The sequence below is a fragment of the Castanea sativa genome, chromosome 10, assembly GCF_040712315.1.
Source record: "Castanea sativa cultivar Marrone di Chiusa Pesio chromosome 10, ASM4071231v1".
Classification (NCBI taxonomy): Eukaryota; Viridiplantae; Streptophyta; class Magnoliopsida; order Fagales; family Fagaceae; genus Castanea; species Castanea sativa.
In genome coordinates, this window is record NC_134022.1 from 8,466,944 (window position 1) to 8,489,514 (window position 22,571).

Genomic DNA, 22,571 nt, shown 5'->3' on the forward strand with positions numbered 1-22,571 from the left:
TTGGTGGTGGAGGTGAAGAAAAACTATGGCGATACCTTGGAATACAACCAGTTCTGTAGTAAGGAGCTCCGGCCGGTTCTTAAAGACATTGTTTGGACCTCGCAGGCTGACAATTCCACACTACTTGCTTAAATCCAATATATGTTATTGTTGTTTAGACAATATAATTGTTGTCGTCGCTCTTCAAAAAAAAAAACCCCCATAATATATTCCACTGGATACACTCTATTTTTCTCTTTCCCTTTTAACCAAAAAAATCCAAAACTCTCAAATATCCTTGTCTCCAAAAATTTTATCTCTCCTCTCAATCTGGCCAACGCCTTAACGCGTTCACGTGTAGTACTTGTCGTTTCATTTGTGGGTTATCCCCTATATATAAACCCATCTGAACTTCTCTTTTCTTTAGGTGCAGAAATTAAAAAAAAAAAAAGTTTGAAGTTTATCCCACTTTTCTTTCTCTACATCTTTTTCCAAAACCAATACCCAAATTTCACTTTCTTTTTCTTTTTTATTCTTTAAAAACAACAGAAAAGAAAATGTATTGTTCGAAACCCAAAATGCCTTCTTTAGAGGAAGAACTGTTCCTATCAACGCCTGGGAAGTTCAAGATCGGCCGGGCCCACAGCATGAACAGTCAATTCCACCGTTGTTTCGCGTCTATGAGCACCATGTTCTTGTGGGCACTCTTCTTGATTGCATTAACGGCGTCGCATTTGAGTTTCCAAAGTTTCGTCGATTCCGGTAGCAAGTATTTCGCCGCCTCATGGGACGGCAGCTACAGCTTGGGCTATTGCTGACAGTGGCAAGGGCATGGGATTTCAGGCGGCGACTGGGTTTAGCTTCTTCCCTCTCTCACATTCTCTCTCGCTGTGGGTTCTAAGTTCTTACAATAGATAGGAACTAATTTTTTTAATTTACCTGTGAATATTTTTTCCCCCATGTAAATTTAGTTTGTAATTTTTTTAATTAAAAAATGCCACATCATTAAAAAAATGACAAGTCATTATTCCGTTAGCTACATAAGTAACATTGTTAATAACAGTTAGTAAAATGATAAATACAACTCAGTTTTAAAACTTAAGGGACTAATTGTGCTCGCTTCAAACTTGAGGGATCAATTGCGCACACATGATAAATTTTAGGGACCAATGGTGTAGTTTTGCCTTCTTCAAAAGTCTAACTAAATTCAATTTAGAATTCCTCCTACATTATTTTAGATCATAGATATTATTTGGCTAAATTTGGTTCATTAGTTCAAATTCCTATGTAAGTCTATCTTTACTTAATTTCTTTTTCATTTTTTTTAAATAGTTCGGAAAATATGGATTGTTTTTCATGTGTAATATTAACATATGTGTTCTTAAAAGCTAAAACACAATATAATTAGAGACATTACTCAAGTTGTATAAGTTAGATTGTTAACCATTTAAATAAAATCAATAGTAAAATAGATGATTTAAATATCAAAATAAGACCTTTTTTTTTATTTATTTAAAATCTAGACCCAAGGGTTAAGTTGATTGCAAAAAAGAAACAGCAGCTTACAAAGAGTCACGAATGACCGAAGGAGCTATTTCTTCAGGAGATGATTCAATCCAAACCTGAAGCTCATTGCTAGAAACTGTTTTTTTTACTAAAAATGGGCAATAGAATTGCCTATGTTTAACATGAAAGAGCTTACAAGAATGAAAACCATTAGCTAGCATAAGAACATCGTGTATCACATGACCATACTTCAAATTCATTATGACCCCAGCTAAGATGGCCTTGATAATTACCCCAACAGAGCACTAAAAAATACTCAATTCTTTCACAAAAATTAGCGAGTGACAAGGTTTCTCTAGCTGATTTTGGTCATCTGAAGGGGCGAAAGCCTTTGTAGGTTCCTTTGTTGTATGTAGTTTTTCTCATATTAAAAGACATCAATTTTGTTGCTCATCACATTGCTAGATATGTTAGTAATTTTGAGACGTGAACGAAGGATATTCCATCTCACCTACACGCTGTAATTCTAACTTATTTAACTAACTTTTTAGTAATGAAATTACAGCCTTCTTCTAAAAAAGAAAAAAAAAATCCATAATGAAGCACAATTTTTAAGCTCAAACTTTTATTATATATTATATAGTATAAGTATGTGATATGATTTATATATATGTATATTTTTTTCGAACGAATATATATATAAATTACTTATGGAAACAAAAAATAAAAGTTGATAAAAAAGAAAAGATAGTAACAATATTGGAAAAGAAATTATAATTAAAGCAATATATTGTCTGGGGATTGGTGTTAATTGCCAATTTTTCCCCTCGCATGTATCCCAAAATAGCGCGCAACTCATTGCACACTCCACACACAAACGCAGCTTCATTCCTATCCATCCTTATCTCTCATTCTCTGAAAAAAACAAAAAGAAACAAAGAAAGAGATGTCTCTGACTCACATTCTCAGAGGCTCTGTTTCTACAACCCCACTGCTCTCTCATTCTCACACCACTACTACAACCACCAAACCCCACTTCCTTCACGTCACCACTCCAAAACCCACCACCACCATACCCTCTGTGTCACTCTCTGACATTTCTTCTTCAGAAAGCTGGGCCCCACACTCATGGACGTCCAAGAAGGCCCTCCAGCTCCCGGACTACCCGGACCCGGAAGAGCTCCGGTTGGTTCTCAACACCCTCGAGTCCTTCCCTCCCATCGTGTTCGCCGGCGAGGCCCGCAACCTCGAGGAGCGGCTGGCTCAGGCCGCATTGGGTGAGGCCTTTTTGCTTCAAGGTGGTGACTGTGCCGAGAGCTTCAAGGAGTTCAGTGCCGATAACATCAGAGACACTTTCCGGGTTTTGTTGCAAATGGGTATCGTCCTCACCTACGGGGCACAAATACCTGTCATTAAGGTTCGGTCCGGTTCTCTCTCTTTGTCTTTCGTTCCTTTTTTTGGGTTTTTTTTTTTCGTTAGATGATTTGGGTGGGTCTTTCGTTGTTACTTGCATGCTTTAAGATTTTGGGAATTCGAGCGTGTATTTGTTGTTGTGTGCCGAGGATTAGGAATGCGTTTTGTTCGTTCTTTTGAGTGCTAGATACTTCATAATTGGGAATTTTGAAAAATGGCACGGATTAATACACTATCCTTAACTTATTTCATGAATAAATTAATACATTTTCCTCATGAGTTGCTAACAACTTTTGTATCAGTGCCTGACCATGTTGACTGACACCTTATTTTATATACACGCACACACATGGGTACTTTCTTATAGTTTTTTTTTTTTAATTTTTTTTTTATAGGATCTTCGTACTATTATAGCAGCAAAGTGATGATTGAAACTACCCTCATAATGATTATACTACAAACTATATAGGAAGATAAAGTGGAAAGTTGAAGTCTTATATATGATGGAATTGCTACACATGAATCATTATACAATCCAATGAACTGGGCATTTTGCAAATTGTAATACTGGTTTATTTTAGAATAGTTTATTGTAAAAATTTTCAGCAGTCTTATAAATATAATTTTTCTTGCATCATGTTTTCAAGAATTCTTTTTGGTCTGCATTTCCTGCTGTTGTGACCCATAGGCTTCTCCCTTGATTGTTTACCAAACTAGTAATTTGGGTTCTCGTTAATATGTAATGATTTGTGGTTAATTTTATTATATTAAGTCAACTCTTAGATCTAATATTTTTTCCATTATCTTTTGTGTGTGCACCTTGCTTACATGTAGAAAACAAGCTCCAGATTTGGGATTGAGTGACCAAATTCTGACCGAAAGTTGCTGCATTTGTTTAACGTTTAAAGCTTAGTGACCATAACAAAATGTGCAAAGCCTTGCGTGCAAAAATCACGTATATAATGCCATGTGTAACTACAAGACATTTAAGTGAAATTTGCTTCACTTTGTTTACTTCATGACAGGTAGGAAGGATGGCAGGCCAATTTGCAAAACCTAGGTCAGATGCTTTTGAGATTAAAGATGGTGTGAAGCTCCCTAGTTATCGGGGAGACAATATCAATGGTGATGCTTTTAATGAGAAATCTAGAATACCTGATCCGCAAAGGTTGATCAGAGCATACCTCCAATCTGTTGGCACGCTGAATCTCCTTAGAGCATTTGCCACTGGAGGGTATGCTGCCATGCAGAGAGTGTCACAGTGGAATCTTGATTTTGTGGTTCACAGTGAACAGGGAGACAGGTATTTTATTTATAACACCTCCATTTAATGCAATTTTTCTGTTGTGCCTCAATTTCGTATCTATAGTTATTCTGATTATTTTAGTCAATAACCTTATGCTTCGATTCAAGCAGTGGATTTCATAAAAATAGTTGTTATTTTGTGGTCCCATATTCTTTATTAGCAAGAGAGTTGCTTGAAAATGAATGCTTTCAGTATTCAAATTTACCCGGGTTGGTTTCTTTTTGTATCATACTTACTGAACCTTACCTTGTTGAGGAAAGGTACACAGAACTTGCGCAAAGAGTAGATGAAGCTCTGGGGTTCATGGCTGCTGCTGGGGTTACTGTAAATCATCCGATGATGAACACTGTTGAGTTTTGGACATCTCATGAATGTCTTCATTTACCATATGAGCAAGCCATGACGAGGGTGGATTCAACAACTGGGTGCTATTATGATTGTTCTGCTCACATGCTTTGGGTTGGTGAGAGGACTCGGCAGTTAGATGGAGCACATGTTGAATTCCTCCGGGGTGTATCTAATCCTCTAGGCCTAAAGGTAAATGGCAGTTGCACTTATAAGGAGATAAACATGGCAGTTGTGTTAATGAGAATCTACAAAGGCAACCTCAAGTTATATAATTTTAATTTAATAAAAATGTTGCTCTTACGATATTAATTCTATAAACCTCAATGGTGAGAACAAGGGGGATTTCCAGGTTAAATCACACACTACTCAAATTATTAGAAATAATGCTTAACTTTAGATCTATGTAAAAGTTATAAAACCCCTGTTTTACTTGATTTAATTGATAATTTAATGTGTATAAGTGTGACATGTGTCCAAAAGATTTAAGGAGACTGTCTCATGCTTTTTGTGTGTGATACTCTGAGCTATTCTTTGGATTCTTATTATGGACATTGGTGCATGTCATTGATCTTTTTATGAAGATTCTTGGTAAGTTGAGGTTTTCTTGTATAGGGGGTCTTGAAGTGATTGAGTGGGCTCAGTTGCTTTCACTCAAATGGTGCTCAAGATTTATGTACTTCAAGGTTTTAATTGTTGAAAAGTCAATTTATTAAGTTCTCCATAATTTCACACATGAGATTAAAATTTCAACAATAATATTTTTCTACATTCTTTTCTCTGGGTTGTTGATGTCTGGACTTGTTCATGCAGGTGAGTGACAAAATGGATCCAAAGGAGCTTGTGAAATTGTGTGAAACTCTCAACCCTCACAACAAACCTGGAAGGCTGACAATAATAACTCGAATGGGGGCAGATAATATGCGGGTAAAGCTTCCCCATCTGATTAAAGCTGTGCGCCAGGCGGGGCTTATTGTCACTTGGGTTAGTGATCCCATGCATGGGAACACAATAAAGGCTCCTTCTGGTCTCAAGACACGACCGTTCGATGCAATCAGGGTAAGAACTCAACCATTCTCAGCTTCTGGACCCAGGTTACACCTTCAGAATACCCCAGAAGGGAGTTTTGCTCTACTTCCCTCAATCCTCACTTTACGATTGAAAATGGAACAATCATTCACTGGCAGCATGATCCCTGCTTTAACTGCTTCCTCTCCCAGACTCAATCTTAGTTGAAATCTATTGACCTTTTCTTCTTTGAATTCTACCCTACTAATTTCTTTTCTCAAAGGCTTTGCTTGCCTGTAATGATACTTTTCTTTTGTCTCAGGCTGAGTTGAGGGCTTTCTTTGATGTTCATGCACAAGAAGGAAGCCATCCTGGGGGAGTTCATTTGGAGATGACTGGGCAGAATGTGACGGAGTGTGTTGGAGGGTCGAAGGCAGTGACCTTTGATGACTTGAGTTCCCGCTATCACACACACTGTGACCCTAGGCTGAATGCTTCACAGTCACTTGAATTGGCATTTGCCATAGCTGAGAGGCTGAGGAAGAAAAGGTTAAAACCTGCTAACAACTTTCAAAGGTAATGGTCCTATGAAGTGAGAGATATATATATATATATATACATGAGTGTAGGCACATTTATTTTGCTACCATAAAATTCTTATGTTTAAATGGAGGCCCTTGTCTTGTTAATTATATTTCTTTATAAATCATGTTTGTCGTAGTTGGACCCGTGTGTGCGTGTGGGGTCGTGCATGACTGGTGCTTTGGAAGCCTGCTTTGAGATGATGTTACAAATTTAATGGCTACATCATTCCCTTTTCAATATGAGATTATGATATCTTAAATTTCTTGACTTTGATGTGCTTTTCATGTTGTTAGGTATAATGGTTGTAAAATTTTGTTACCTTGGTGTGATTTCCATGCAACTTCTGAATATTTATCAAGCTTGAAGATTTTCTATAGTTTTTGGGCAGGTTGTTTTCTATGTCTAACCTTCATATGCGTAATTTATGTCATGGAGTCTTGACCTTTAAGTTAGAGGTCATGCCTTGGTGTAATAGTAGCAAGTACCTTCCACCAAAAGAGGTGACTTGATGTCTAGTTTCCCAAAAAATGGGGAAGATGCCCTTACACCAGTTTGTTCCTTCAAGTGGTTGAAGGTACAGGTTGGTGAATCTTGTCCCCCCAAGGGCCTATAATTATTGTTATTTCGCATTTAATTCGAGTTGAATTGAGGTGGATAAAGAAAAAGAAAAAGGAATTCAGCTTTGAATTCGCATAGGCTTCCTTGGGCACCTTGGATGGACCACGTCGGCAATTAGAATGTTGGTTTGGGCTATTTTGTCATGTTCGATCTTGTCATTTTCCGTTGGGGGTGAGAACTGAGAAGAGCTTGGTTCTAGGCTAGGTACTTCATGAGCCTCTGTTCGAATGCTGAAGGCCTAATGGGCCCTCTTAATTTCAAGGTTAGACAACCGTCTTTATAATAGCAATGGGAAACATGGGTTAACCTCCTCAAGCGTTCACAAAGAATGCATCTTCTTTAGACGCGCTACAAACTAAAATCATTCTACGTTTGTTGTCATCCCAAAAGAATCCAGACTATATAAATAATCACCACTCAACCTAATAGATCTTGTGGCTATTGGGCCAAGAGTTTTGTAATTTAATTAACATTTTTTGATATTTTTAATAAAGACATCTATGTGGCATTTTTTGGTATCTTCAATAAAGACGTCTAAGGATCAAACTTTGCGTTCTGAAACTATTAATTATATATAAAAAAAAATCTGGTGGTTACTGGAACAATTAGTTGCTTAAAAAAGAACCAAAAGGAAACCTGAAATGCTATTTATTTATGTTTAATGGTTTTATCAAATAATAGTGGGTCACTGGCTTTATGCAAAATCGAAATAGAAAAAAAAGGAGCAAAAATAGAACAAACAATTACTTAGTGAACACAAAAATTTACATGAGTTGGTACATAGTGTAAGGCTTGCATCATGGGTCAGGTTAGGCACGTGAGGCAATATTTTTAACTAACCGACTAATGGTAAGTTGGGAAAATTTCAGTGTGCCACAAACTCACAAATCTATTAAATAAGTGGGTTAGTTAAAAATTTGAACGGTTTCAACTTTGTGGATTGAGTGGGTTGGGCGGGTTAATAAATTCAATTAACTTAATGAAATTATTTCAATTAAATGAGATAGTTTTTTGCTATCTCAAATAAGAAAAGAAAAGAAAAATTGCAATTTTTATTAAATATACATGATATAGAGAGTAATAAAAAAAAAGGAGCATGCCGAATTTTCTATCCAATTAATGTGTTGCCAAATTCACCCTTACTAAATAGTTACACTAGTTTTGAAAACATAAATTAAGGAGGACAAACTAGTAAATTATTGGGTCACGTCCAGTTCGAAAAATCCAAGCACTACCACTACCACCCAAGTTACATACACATTATATAAGTAAATATAAAGAACATGTCACAATTATTTCTCATTTAAATCCAAACATATAGTTGTATTGATCAATGTAGTACAATTCTCAATTTAATGTCTATATCTAAGTTTTACCCAATTGTATATGCATGAAAGCTTAGAAATTGACCTAATTAAAAGAGAGCATTGGCCACTGGGCCTTGTAGCCTAGTGGCACCCGGTGTCATTGTATATCTATCAAGGGAGTTGATACCGTACTGTACCGGCCTGTACGGCCGGTATTTTCCGTTCCGCCACCTTTGTCGGTGCAAAAACATCTTTGTTTCGTACCGGTTTGAATACCGGACATACCGGATTGTTTCGTTTATTCCGGAAAAAATATCGAATTCCGGCCGAAAAATATGTACTGGACCGAAACAAAACCAAAAATTACAGAATTAGATTTAAATATAATAACTAAAAATTACTCTCTCTCCTCCCACAGTAACTTATTGTTGCTCACGTTGACGTTGCCACCTCCATTTCGCCTTCATGTTGCCAGTTAGCTCAGGTTTTGGCGAGCTCCTCCTCTCTGCTTCTTCTTCTACTTCTTCTTTTTCATTTTCTTTTTTCTTGGCTCTCTCACCCGGATGCTGTCTTTTAGTCAACTTTATATTAACTTTTCTAATACTTTTTCATTTTTCCTCTTTGTTTTTTGTGTCTTCTGCCAAGCCCACGTGAAAGTTACTTCCAATATCAAATTTGAGTACCATTAGTCATGGCTATTGAGTACTATTTCTCAGTGACATGATGTCATTGATATGCCATTGCCTCAAAAGAAGTTTATTTATATATTTATATTATTATTTTGACTATTATTTTTAGTAATAGTATTTGGATTCTCAGCCGAAAAAAAAAAAAAAAATTAAATATATAAAATAGCGATAAACCCGAAACGGTATACCAGTATTAACCGGTATCCGAAATATATCGTACCGCTGGTCAAACCGGTATAGCTTCCAGTATAGTATTGACTTCCTTGATACCTATAGCTCGGGGGTTCTATCCCCCTCATCTACCCAGCAAAAAAAAAAAGAGAGCATTGGCTGTATGGTATACCTGACAAGTGAACATTTGAGCACCACCACTAGGAAAAGAGTCCTTCCCCAGTACCCACTTATCAACAAGGGTTGCAAGAGCATTAACAGTATCAGTACCAGTACCAGTGATCACAGCAGACATAAGCGAAGCACTGCTTCCGAAACTGATTGTTTTGAACAAAACAGAAGCATAAAATGTGATCACATTCATGCCAGTGAGCTGTTGGAAAATAGGAATGCAAATGGCCAATGGCCATGGTGAGTTGAGGTCTATACTTGCGTTCCAAAATAGTAGCCCAAGATTGTTTGATTAATTTCGAGGCTTCACGAGCCGCAAGTAGATCATTGAATTCCGCATCCACGTTAGGAATGCCACGGATTTTTAAAAGTTGCTCTTTGGCTTCCTTATGATCGTCATGTTCAATCAAAGAGTTAGGTGTTTCAGGAAGAAAAAAATGAGCCTATAATGATTATTATAGCAGGGATCAGGGCACCCCTAAGCTCAATCGCCATCCCCAACCACCCTTAATCTCAGCAAAGAAATAGTTCAGAAGATTGGCAACGAGCATACCAATTGTAATTGCCAATTGGAATATCATGTTGAGGCCACCTCGAAATCTGTATGGGGCCATCTCAGAGACAGATTGGTACAGACCGTAAAAAACTGAATAAATAAATAACAAATCACACAATATAATCATCAACGTTGGATTACATACACAAAAAGAAACCCGTGGATTAAAAAAAAAAAGCAAAAATCATTCACATGGATTACATACACAAAAAGAAACACGTGGATTTAACAATCTGATTTTTATATCAGCGATTTCTTTTAGTTCTTAATTAAAAAAAAAAAAAGACAATGCGCTTATAGATGCAAATCTTAAATAACTAGACACCAAACAAATTGGTTTGTATGATGATTATTAGAGATAGAGATCATGGTTATTTTATTTTTACCTGATTGGCACATCCAATTCCAAAACCAAGAAACAAACGACCAACAATAAGCATCCAGATCTTTTGAGCAAAGCCATTGATAAGTGCACCAACACAAAACAGTACTCCACCCAAAAGCATAGTAGTACGCCTACCAAAAATTCGGGTCACTGTTGCTGCAAAAATAGATACTACCAAAGCAGCAAGATATAGTGATAAAGTAAACAAAGTCAATATCTGGCTATCAAACTTGCAGTATTGATCATCAGACGGTTTGAAGGATGACTCCTTTGCGTAAACAGAGGAAAAGAACTCTTTGAAGAAGGAATCCATTGAAGTAACTCCACCTATATATAACATTACCAAAAACTTGTATTAGTAACTCAATCATATAGTATAGAATATAAAAAAAACATTAATGATATCAAAAAGAGTAAAAAAGGGTTGCTCTTTTAGGATGTTACCTGAAATTCCAAGAAATTAGCCAAAAATTAAACCACCGGTAGCTGCAATTATGCATGTTATTTAGACCTTGCCAGTGAGTTTACCTAGATAATCCTTTCCACCAGGAGTAAGGATAGATCCCCCAGCCATTTTCTCCATCTTAACTAATGAATCCTTAAACTATAGAGTAGAAGAGACGAGAGGAGTGAGCAAATAAGTATGTATTCGATTGAGAAGTCAAATTTAAATTAACAAATTATCATTACCAATATGAGATAATCACGTAAATATCAAAACAGATAATTCCAACTTCATAAAACTCACACTTTTCACCTAAGAAAGTTGAGAGATTATACCCTCTTGCCCTCAATTCCAACTGAAAAAGCCGAATATTCCGAGACTGAAGAAACTAGTCCAAATTCTTAGCACACATCACTTCCAAAGTTTTAGACTAAGGGTCTGTTTAGGATCCGTTTATTTTACTGGAATTGAAAACTTTTTGCTGAAAGTACTATAGATAAAGGTAAAAATTAGTTGAAATAATATAGTGAGACCCGTGAATAGTACCAAAAAGTGCAGTAGGACTATAGGACTCATGAATAATAGCAAAAATAAGCTGAATAGTAAAATAAGCTGATTTTTTAATTGGTAGCCAAATGCACACTAACTACAAAAATTTTTGTTTGATATTCTAACTAAAAAAATTTAAATGATACAAACTTATCATTTAGCTATACATGATATAAAAAGTAAGAAGCAAAAAAAAGAAAGGAGAGTGAAGAATTTTCTGTCCAATTAATCTGTTTGCCAAATAGTTACACAAGTTTTAAGAACATAACTTAAGTAGGACAAACTAGTAAATTACTGGGTCACATCCGGTTCGAAAAATTCAAACACCACCACCAAAGACAAATAGACAATCACTCAATTGAGTCAATTCAAAGTTCAAACAAAAATTGATAATTCTTATCAAAATTTAATTTAATATTAATATATATTTAACTACCCTCATCACCTCAACTCTTTTTTTATTTGGGGTTAGTGTCACAAGCTTTTTTTTTTTTTTTTTTTTTTGTGTGTTAATAACTCACACATAAAAATATTGTTGCATGTTGCATCCATGCATACATTTATTATGAAGTTCATCACTCATAAAAAAAAAATTTTAAAAAAACTATGGATACCCCTTTCATGTGATTAAAGCATATAAAATATCCCTTAGCTCAACTGACACCATACTGGGTTTAAGTCATTCAAACTCAACTATTAAATTATAAAAAAATAAAAAAATTAATTAATTATGTGTAAATTTTTTCATGTGAAATATTGGAGAAAATTAAAAACCTATTTGCTTGAATAACTAACCAAAAAAAAAAATATTAAAGTTTTCTTGGATAATCCTTTCCATTAGGGATAGGGATAGCATTTTGTTCTAATTTGTTTTTGGCTTTCCTAACTAATCAAGATAGGTGAGTAAATAATGATTCGATTAGAAAGTGAAATTGATAATGGTGGTGTACTCTGAATTCTTCTACGAACTCTCTACTTACATTTAAATGGATAGTGCTTAATCAAGTAAAAATCTAAATAGATAATTATATCCAATCTATCTATGCTATTATATATATGTATACAATTCCGAGATTAAATTATGGTGTTAAATAGGGTGTTTACAATAACCTTTTACCTCAAGAGGTAAAATGAAAATAATCTCTTTTTGTGAATCTAACTAGAATGTTGTGCCGAAAATGTGTTGAAAAAAAATATAGCCAAGAAAATATATGAAGAAAATGAGATAATATATAGCAATAATTTGTCAAGTAGTCAGCCACACGCCAACGAACTAATTGTAATATTATTTGTTTGAAAAATATCACATGTAAGTGTGTCATTGATTCTCAAAAAGGTGAAGTAATTGAAATTCATAGGGAATGTATATGGGCGGTACAAATTTCTGCAGAAGGCTGCATAATTAAAGGCTGAAATTGCAAAATTAGCACACAGTCGAAGCCATTTAATTTACAACAAAATCATTCATCCCAGTAAATTTTATATCTCAAATTTGGCTATCAGCTAAACATTTTTGTTATCCAAAAAAAGCTAAGTAAACAGATAATTACAACGTAAGTGAATACCAAACAAGGTTATATATACTACATACAACAATATTACCTAAATATCAACACCATATAGGGTACGTGAGATTGTTTCATAAATGTATCGACGAGTCAACTTGGTTCAATATTAATGGGGTTTCACTGAGATGGAATTCAGATAATTGGCAGGCCATGTGAGAAGTTGCATCCTCAAACTCAAAAACATGAAATGGTAAGTCACTAGTTAAGCTCTCTGTATCTTCACTGTTATGCTGAACTAACAAGTTTTCACGGGACACTCTCATTAGCTTAGCAAGAACCTCTGCCACTTCCATCATTGTTGGCCTTTTTTCCCCCACAACCATTAAGACAATTCATTACCAGTTTAGCAACTTCCAGTATTTGCTCCCTTTCAGTTCTATCAATGGCCTCAACATTCAAAATTTGTAAGAGATTTTTGTTTTGTAACGAAGAGATGAAATATTGAATGAGGTTACTCCTTTCTCCAAACCTAGTAAAAGTGCACGGGTTCTGTCCTGTTAAGAGCTCTACGAGGAGAACTCCAAAACTATATACATCACTTTTTGTGGTTAAATTACCTGTTGTAAGATATTCAGGGTCCAGGTAACCGAGAGTTCCTTGCACGGCTGTATCTAGTCCATTTTGACCGATTGGAATGAGAACTGAAGCTCCAAAATCAGATACTTTTGCTGTATGGTGATCATCTAAGAGTATGTTACTGGACTTTACATCTCTATGAATGATTGGTGGGTCTGCTGAAGAATGCAAGTAATCTAGGGCGGATGCTGTCTCTTCAGCTATTCTTAGACAATTCTTCCATGACCTTAAGAAATTTGACTTAGTCTTATGGATATGTTCAAAGAGTGTTCCATTTGATATGAATTCATAAACAAGCAATGGAATGTCAGTGTGTAGACATAAACCTAAGAGCTTGACGACATTCTTGTGATTGACCTGGGAAATAATACAAATTTCATGTTGAAATTGTTGGTTAAGATCTGTCTTGTCCGAGCCCCTAGGCTTCTTGACGGCGATGTGGGTATCATCCGCTAATACCCCTCTGTAAACTGATCCGAAACCACCTTGACCGAGAAGATGGCCATAGTTATTGGTGGCTTTTATTAGCTCTTCCTCTTTAAATATTCTTACCCTTTGGTTCTGTAGCACTAAACCACCATGTTTTATGAAGTTTTTTTCTTGTATCCTCCTTTTATAGAGAGTGAAGACCAGGAGAATGCTAATCACAAATGAAATGATTGCTCCTAGAACTGTATGCAAGTAAAAAATGGCAAAAAGAAATGAGAGAAGTTTAATGACCAACAATAATGGTGAGGAAATTGGTAATAGCATTTTTGTTCCATCTTTTTGGGTACAGCTCATGCTTTCTTAGTAATTAAATCGCCAAATATTTGAGTTTGTTATATGAGCACAATATTTTTTAATAATTGATTGCATTGCATGTAATATTTTGGCCACTCTAAAAAAAAAAAAAAGAGTATATTACAGCAAAACTTTTTGTTACAATAAACTCAAAATTGTTGCAATATTCTCTTACTGTAACAAAAAATATTGTTGCAATAAAGTCTTAGGCAATATGTTATTTTTCGTTGTGATAATGTTTTATTGCAACAAAAAATTTTCATTGCACACTGTTGCAATAAAGATTGAGAAAATAGGTTATTGCGACGAAAAATTTATGTGCGATAATGTTTTGTTGCAACAAAATATTTTTGTTATTATTAGAAATTATTTATTACAACAAAATTTTGTGTTACAATAATTTATCGAAATGATGTTTTTGGTTGCCATAAATTATTACAACAATATTACACAGACACAATAAATTGTTGCAATAGTTTTGTGGTCAGGGGCGGACTTAGGATTTCAAGCTAGGAGGCCGAAGTATAAGAAGAAAAAAAAAACTAAATAGGTATCCATATAATATTAACAAACTATCAACCAAAATAAATACACAAAATTATTGTTTCTTAATACATTAAAATGCAATCATCTACAAATAACAACAAAAAAACACAAAATAATATTGTTTTTTAAGAGCATCTGCTATTGCAAAAAAAAATATATATATATTTTCACAAACCAAAAATTACATTTTCTACTTTAATATAGCATTTTATATGTCTTGTACAGTAGTGTTTTTGATATTTAGTGCTCTAAATACTAAATATTTAGCATTTAGAACACCTGATGCTCGTACTCTAATATTGAGTTGACTTGGATTTTATATTTTTTTATTTTAAAGCTTTTTAAAAAAAAAATTTGAGTTGAGAATTTGTTATTTGGGCTAGACTAATTAAAAAGAAGACGATCTAAATTTTTGAAAGAAGAAAACGCAACTCTAAAAATAAAAAAAATATAACCAACAAATTATTTTATTTTATTTTTTTCTCTCTTTGGGCAAGGGGTCCGTCGTTGTTAAATTGTGGCAATGGACCTTTTTTCTTGTAGTTGGTAACTTTTTAGAATGTTAAATTTGGGTAGAAAGAAATTTGGTCAACGCCTTTTAAGTCTTCTACCTATTTTTTTCCTTTTCCTTTATGTTTTTCTTTCTCTTATTTTTACTCAAGTCTTTTCTTTTAATTTCTAGCTAAACCACTTACTCAAGAATCAAGATGTATGAAATTTTTTTAATCATGGAAATGTAAATAATACCTGTGACGATTATGATAAGACGAACTCCATGACAAGCAACTTTACCGTTGCCACGCATAAAAAGTGGGCAGATGCATGTCTAAGTACTTAATTCTACCTTATTTTTTCTTGAGTTTCAAATTTATAGTGTCAACTCCAGATAATAGCTCTTTATCATTAGACCAAGACATCAATCGAGCACCAAATCTTTTATTTAACTATCATAAATTTTACCAGTTGAGCTAACTAGAACCCATAATTCTTCCTTAGTTTAAGTTTCCTCTTCATAGTAAGAAAACTTATAGTAATAATTAATATTTATCCCAAAAGAATATATAGGGAAAATATTTAGGTATTTATAGAGTATGAAGAAATGATGCTCATTCTTCTCATATTGATGGACTCCATCATAATTTAATAAGTAGACTCCACCATGAATATGAATAGAAAAAACACCATTCTCCATACTCTAAAAATACTTAAGAACTACTCTATATACAGTAGTAACAATAACAACAATTAACAATTGATTAAGTTTAACAATAAATGAAAACAATTGATTAATTCACCTTGGCAGCCTTGGCGGAGGTAGGGGTTTCCCATGTATCCTTTTTGACAAGAGCAACGATATCCGCGGCCATTGTCAGAGGGGATGCACGAAGTTCCAGTGTCGCCGCAGGCGTATCCTGAGGGTCCTTCACTTGCTTCGCACTTTTCCTTTCCCACCACCCAATCAAGCACCACTGGCGGAGTAGGATACAGATCATCAATTGATGGGTCAATGTGGAGGTCTATGGTGGACATATTGAACAAGGTTGGATCCGTTAAGAAGGCATAGATGCATGAAATATTACTCTTCGAATTATCGCTTATATTGTTTGAGCCTACATTTTCAAGAGTAATATTTAATGTCTTGAGGTGCTTAGGAATTGGTGTCTGGCAGCATCCAACACCTGAGCAAGAGCCATCATCAGGAGGACCGCTTTCATTGTAGCCGCACAAGGAGAAACATCCACCCCCAAAACCACCGTTAGCATCATTCATGAGGGCGAAGTTATCGCAACCGAGAGCTGTAAACTTGTTTCGGGAGTTGGAGAAGGTCAGTAGTGTTTTTTCAAGTGTAATTTGCTGATAAAATGACCTCTTGGGCCCTGTTTCGTCGTAGCAAACATATGCTGCATATATGCCGGTGGTTACTGTGCTGTTCTCCACCGATATGTTGTACACAAAAATGTTTTCACCTATGTACAGTTTAGGAGGATTGGTGCTACGGCTGCAATTGAGTAGGAAGGAGGACTCGTCCTTTGCACACTTGGGGTCTTCAATCCCGAACAACAATCACATCTCCACATGTTTCAAGGCAACCAGGATTTGCAACAGAACTTGCTGCTAATGAAGCAGTGGCTATGCACGCCCATACAAACAGCACCACCACGAACCGTAGAAACCATAACCAAGTTATGTGCTGAATTGTTCTGGTTTTCTTTTCCATCATCATCTTTTCTTTTATTATAGATCAGTGCTTCTTTTTGTTGGGTATATATCAATAATTTATTTTTGTGGTAAAGTAAAATGATCAATACACAAAATTAAGAAAAAACAATAACACAAATAGATGTACAATACAACAGTAATAAACAAATACTAAACTAATATATAAAAAGAAATCTGCAAATAATTAAAAAACTTACAGACCAGATGCATGAAGGATGAACAAATCAGATCAAGTCTTGTAGTTGACACAATCTCCTTAAAGCAGATTTCGCCCCCTCACACAATTACTGTGGTGCTTTGAGACTCACGGACGTCTGCCTCACAAGATAAAATGATCTACAGCACGAAAACGAAGCACTCAAGGTCGTGCTCTGCGAACTACTCAATGTCTCTTGCTCTCTCTTTGACACAATGAATGCACAAAAATTCTCACTGGAGAGTTTTTTCTGAAAAGTGGTTTTTATGAATGAGGGACTATGCAAAATTATATGTTACTGAACATGTATTCTTGTTTCAGTAAAAACTGCTGTGCACAGACTAACTGACTCAAAACTTAAAATAATAAAATATTATTATTTGGAAAAGTAGGCCCAGTCCACATATGCCAAAAGCCCAACTCAATGTCCAACCCATGAGCCTATAAACTCATATATATATTATCTATTTCCTTTTCTATGTGGGCCTTAAGATTTTTACCACTTTTAATAGTATCTTTAAGTGAACATAGAAATATCAATTTCTTATTCACTTCACACTATTTTTCCAACACTTTTTAGACCTCGATATCATATTTATTGAAATTGCTTGATGACCTGGCACCGGCCTGTCCCCGTCCCCGTCCCCGTCACCATTACTATCACATACATGTCAAACATTTTAATATATATATATATATATATATATATATATATATATATATATATATATATATGTGTGTGTGTGTGTGTGTGTGTGGGGACTAAAAGGACCTAGGTAAGTATTTGGGCCTCGGGCTTTGTTGATGGGCGCTAGTTTGTTTTAGACTAAAAGCCTCTTGGAACTGTAACTCGGCCCATGAGTCGAGAGTCCGAGGATTCGTCCGAGAACGAATATCTCCTCGGACAGACCCACGATGGCCCTGGGATTCGCCAAATGATCAAGGCAGGGTTACGTAAAAGTCGTTGGTTAAAAGGGGGACTTAAGCGCCCTCCAGACGCAACGGCGTGAGGGAAATATCTTATGAAAAGGCTGCTACCTCCACATTAAAGACCCTACACCTACCTCCCTGGCCGCATTAATGGAAAAATGACCCCTAAACAGTAGAATAAAACTTTCTAGCTATTATATAAGGACTTGAAGAAGGTGGTGGAGAGGGAGATCGGTCAGTTAGCAGAAAAAGAACTAAGAACTGTAATTTTGGCATAAAAGAGAAACAATACATAAATCGTCCTCGGCTTACGTCCTCGGAGGTTCTCTTGTCATATTTGTTTATCATTTGCAAAGATTGTGGCATTCTAGCCTGTTTGTCAAGTTTTCAATACCCCTAAACTAGATTTCAAATCCACACTCTACAAATCTTATTGTTTAAGGCTCATTGGGCCTGAGCCCACGTCTATCTTTGGGTCCAGGTACAATTGTGCGCTTACAATTGGCGCCGTCTGTGGGAATCTAGTGCTAAAAGGAACTGGAACACTATGGCAGGCTTAGGCTCACACCATGCAGAATCTTAGGGATCGCAACTGGAGGATCTGTTCGAGCGCCTTGAACGCCGGAGGGATCGAGAGGGTAGCGTTCACACTGAGTATCCTAGGACGAGTCGTACTCACAGTGGAGGCGCCAGTACCGCCCATGAAGATGGTGCTAAAGCCATGCAGAAGGAGATTAATCACCTTAAGAAGAAGCTGCGTCGCGTCAGGCAGAGGCATGCTTCACCCTCATCCAGTACCTCTTCCGGGAAATCCCGGGGAAGTAGTTACAGTTCGAGGTCACGGTCGCCCCCCAGCAGAACGTCCTCTTGTGAAGAGGATAGCCTATCGGGTCATAGGAGCAGGAAGCTCCCCTCCAGGGGCTTAGGGAACGATGCCATGAGCCGGGCGTTGCACCAGCTCTCCAAATCGCCATTCTCGCGCAGGATTGAGAGTGGGAGGCTCCCCAAGAGGTTCACCCAGCCCACCTTCACCATTTATAACGGCCGGACTGACTCGGTGGAACATGTGAGCCACTTTAACCAGAGAATGGCTGTGCATTCTCACAATGAGACATTGATGTGCAAAGTCTTCCTTTCTAGCTTGGGACCTGTTGCTATGAGGTGGTTCAACGGTCTCAAATCAGGGTCTATAAGTTCGTTCGGGGAACTGACCAGGGCATTTACGTCACGATTTATTACATGCAGCAGAGTTCCTCGACCGTTGGACTCGCTGTTGTCTATGGCTATGAAGGAGGGTGAGACGTTGAAAGCATACTCCGACAGGTATTGGGAGATGTTCAATGAGATAGATGGTGATTTTGATGAGGTGGCGATCAATGCTTTTAAAGTGGGCCTTCCAACTGATCATGACTTGAGGAAGTCTTTGACAAAAAAACCCGTACGGAGTGTATGTCGCCTCATGAACCGTATTGACGAATATAAAAGGGTCAAGGAAGACCAGCAGCAGGGGAAGGGTAAGGCAAATGTTATCCCGCAGGAGAGAAGGGATTTCAGGTTGTCTGGCTCGGCGGCACCTCAGACAGTCAATACTGTATTCCGAGAGCCGGTGCACCAGCTACTGGAGAAGGTCCGTAAGGAACCCTACTTCAGATGGCCCAGTAAAATGGCAGGGGATCCTGCTAAGAGGAATCAAAATCTCTTTTGTCAGTACCATCAAGACGTGGGTCATACTACCGAGAACTGTCGGACCCTCTGGAATCACTTGGAGCAGCTTGTTAGCGAAGGGAAGTTAAAGCAGCACCTGTACCAACCTAGCAGGCAGGGAAGTCAGTCTGGCTCCAATAATCAGAGGAATAACTCATCTCAGCCTCTTTTGGGAACGATCAACGTCATCTTTGCTGCGCCGGGCAGGACTGGCTCATATCCTACTAGGGTGATGGCCATCTCGGACTCCCAAGTTGAGGAGGGGGGCTCCAAGCCGAAGAGATTGAAGCTAAATGTGCCCGTCTTGGGATTTTCAGAGGAGGATAAGGTGGGGACCATCCAACCCCATGACGACGCCCTAGTGGTTACTCTGAGGATAGGGAATTATGATGTGAGAAGGATAATGATCGATCAAGGCAGCGGCGCCGATATCATGTATCTTGACCTATTTAAGGGGCTAAAGTTGAAATTAGAGGACCTCACCCCTTACGACTCGCCGTTAATAAGTTTTGAAGGGAAGACCGTTATTCCAAAAGGACAGATTCTGTTGCTTGTGCAATCTGGCTCCGAGACGGTCGATGTCGATTTTATCGTGGTCGATGCATATTCCCCATGCACAGCCATCCTCGCCCGGCCCTGGCTGCATGCTCTGGGGGCCGTTTCTTCCACCTTGCATGTTAAGGTGAAGTTCCCTTCGGAGGAGCGCATTGAAGAGATTCTCGGTAGCCAATTGATGGCCAGACAATGCATGTCGGCCGCAATACTGCATCAGACCGAACCGCAGTCCTCGACCTCGGCTGTGAAAGACTTATAGCAATTAACGACTCTGGATGCGCCCGACGCGGTGACAGCAGATGAGGCTATATGCGAAGACCTTGAGAAGTTTTTGATATCGGATGATCCCGAAAGATTCTTCTAGGTTGGGATATGTTTACCACACGAGGAGAAGCTGGAATTAGTGGAGTTTCTGAAGAACAACATTGATGTTTTTGCCTGGGACCCCTATGAGGCCCCGGGTGTTGACCCAAGCTTCATTTGTCATCATTTGAATGTCAATCCTGCTATTCATCCTAGAAGGCAGCCCCCTCGGCGTTCCTTGAAGGAGCATTCCGAAGCCGTTAAAGAGGAGGTGCTCAAGCTCAAGAAGGCTGGGGCTATCAAGGAAGTTTTTTATTCAGAGTGGTTGGCGCATACGGTCGTGGTCAAAAAGAAGAATGGAAAATGGTGAGTATGTGTAGACTTCACAGATTTGAATAAAGCCTGCCCAAAGGACTCTTTCTTGATGCCACGCATCGACCAGCTAGTGGACGCCACAGTCGGACATCCTCGGATGAGTTTTTTGGATGCCTTCCAAGGTTATCTCAATGCCTCGAAGTGTTCTTTTGGTGTGAGTTTTGGAAAGTTCTTAGGTTATATGGTCACTTATAGAGGGATAGAGGTGAATCCGGCACAGGTCAGAGCCATTCAAACCTTACAGCCACCTCGGAATCCAAATGAAGTTAGAAATTAACCGGAATGATCGCCGCTTTCAGTCGGTTCATCTCCCGGTCAGCTGATCGATGCAGGGCTTTCTTCCAACTGTTGAATAAGTGGAAGGGGTTCCAATGGTCCGAAAAGTGCGTTGTAGCCTTTCAACAACTTAAGGAATATCTTTCTCGGCCACCCATTATGTCTCGGCCTGAGGTAGATGAGGTCCTATTTGCGTATCTGGCAGTGGTCGTCCATGTGGTCAGCTTGGTCCTCATAAGGAACGACGGTGGGGTGCAAAGACCGATCTATTACGTCAGCAAGATGCTGAATGATGCCGAGGTGCGTTATCTGCTTTTGGAGAAAGCACTTCTAGTCGTAGTTCATGCCACGCGGAGGCTTCCTCATTATTTCTAGTCCCACACCGTTGTAGTTTTAACCCAACTGCCTCTCAAGTCAGTGTTGTGTAGTGCCGACTATTCTGGAAGGGTGGCTAAATGGGGAACTATTTTGGGAGCCTTTGACATCAAATACAGGCCACGTACCTCGGTGAAGGGCCAGATTCTTACAGATTTGGTGGTAGAGTTTGCTGAACCAATGCTGGAAGAAACTTTGAAGGAATCACACATGGATGAGAAATCAGTTGGCATGATTACGAACGAAAGACCTTTGACTTGGAACGTATCCGTTGATGGGGCAGCTAACTAGAGAGGGTCTGGCATCAGACTCGTCCTGGTATCCCCTGAAGGGATTATCTTCGAAAAATCCTTAAGGTTGGCGTTCTCGGCTACTAATAATGAGGCCGAGTACGAAGTGGTCTTGGTCGGTATGAACATGGTACATAGGATGGGCGGAAAGGAAGTTCACATGCTCTCCGATTCTCAATTAGTGGTCGGCTAGGTGACGGGAACCATGGAGGCTAGGGACCCTAGGATGAAAGAATACTTAACCGAGGTTAAACGTTTACAATCCAAATTTAACTCCTTTGTTTTGTCTCACGTTTCTAGAAGTGGGAATACACATGCAGACTCTTTGGCTACCTTAGCGACGTCCTCGGCTCAGGGTTTGCCTAGGATTATCCTTGTCGAAGATTTGCTAGTGCCAGCTCTTACCACTGTGGGGGCAGCCTGGATCCATTTGATAAGGCCTGGACCTAATTGGATCGATTCTATTATATCTTTTCTGAAAAACGACATTCTTCCCGATGACAAGTCTGAAGCAGACAAGATCCGTCGAAAGGCACCGCGTTTCTGGTTGTCCGAGGATCAGAAATTGTATAAACGGTCCTTCTTCGGACCATATTTGTTATGCGTGCACCCCGAATCAACGAAGGCGCTTTTGGAAGAACTGCATGAGGGGATTTGTGGGAGCCATACTAGGGGAAGGTCCCTAGCTCATAGGGCACTAACTCAGGGATATTGGTGGCCCAATATGCAGAGGGAAGCTCAGGACTATGCAAGAAAGTGTGACCAATGCCAGAGGTTCGCTCATAACATCTATCAACTCGGAGGAGTCCTTAACCCTCTCTCCAGTCCTTGGCCTTTCGCT

The 22,571-nt window shown here is 38.0% G+C and overlaps 1 protein-coding gene and 2 pseudogenes across 1 annotated transcript; 1 reads left to right on the forward strand and 2 right to left on the reverse strand.

Annotated features, from left to right (window-relative positions):
* Window positions 1–2,301: 2,301 nt before the first annotated feature.
* On the forward strand, window positions 2,302–6,518 carry LOC142611786 (phospho-2-dehydro-3-deoxyheptonate aldolase 2, chloroplastic-like). Its single transcript, XM_075783926.1, has 6 exons — window positions 2,302–2,902; window positions 3,924–4,201; window positions 4,465–4,741; window positions 5,363–5,608; window positions 5,880–6,133; window positions 6,279–6,518. The coding sequence occupies exons 1-6, from the start codon at window positions 2,432–2,434 to the stop codon at window positions 6,310–6,312; spliced, it is 1,560 nt and encodes a 519-aa protein (XP_075640041.1). The 5' UTR covers window positions 2,302–2,431; the 3' UTR covers window positions 6,313–6,518.
* Window positions 6,519–8,365: 1,847 nt separating this feature from the next.
* LOC142611964 (sugar transport protein 1-like) lies at window positions 8,366–10,889 on the reverse strand (annotated as a pseudogene).
* A 1,615-nt stretch (window positions 10,890–12,504) lies between these two features.
* Window positions 12,505–16,730, reverse strand: LOC142611530 (wall-associated receptor kinase 5-like; annotated as a pseudogene).
* Between the last annotated feature and the right edge of the window lie 5,841 nt (window positions 16,731–22,571).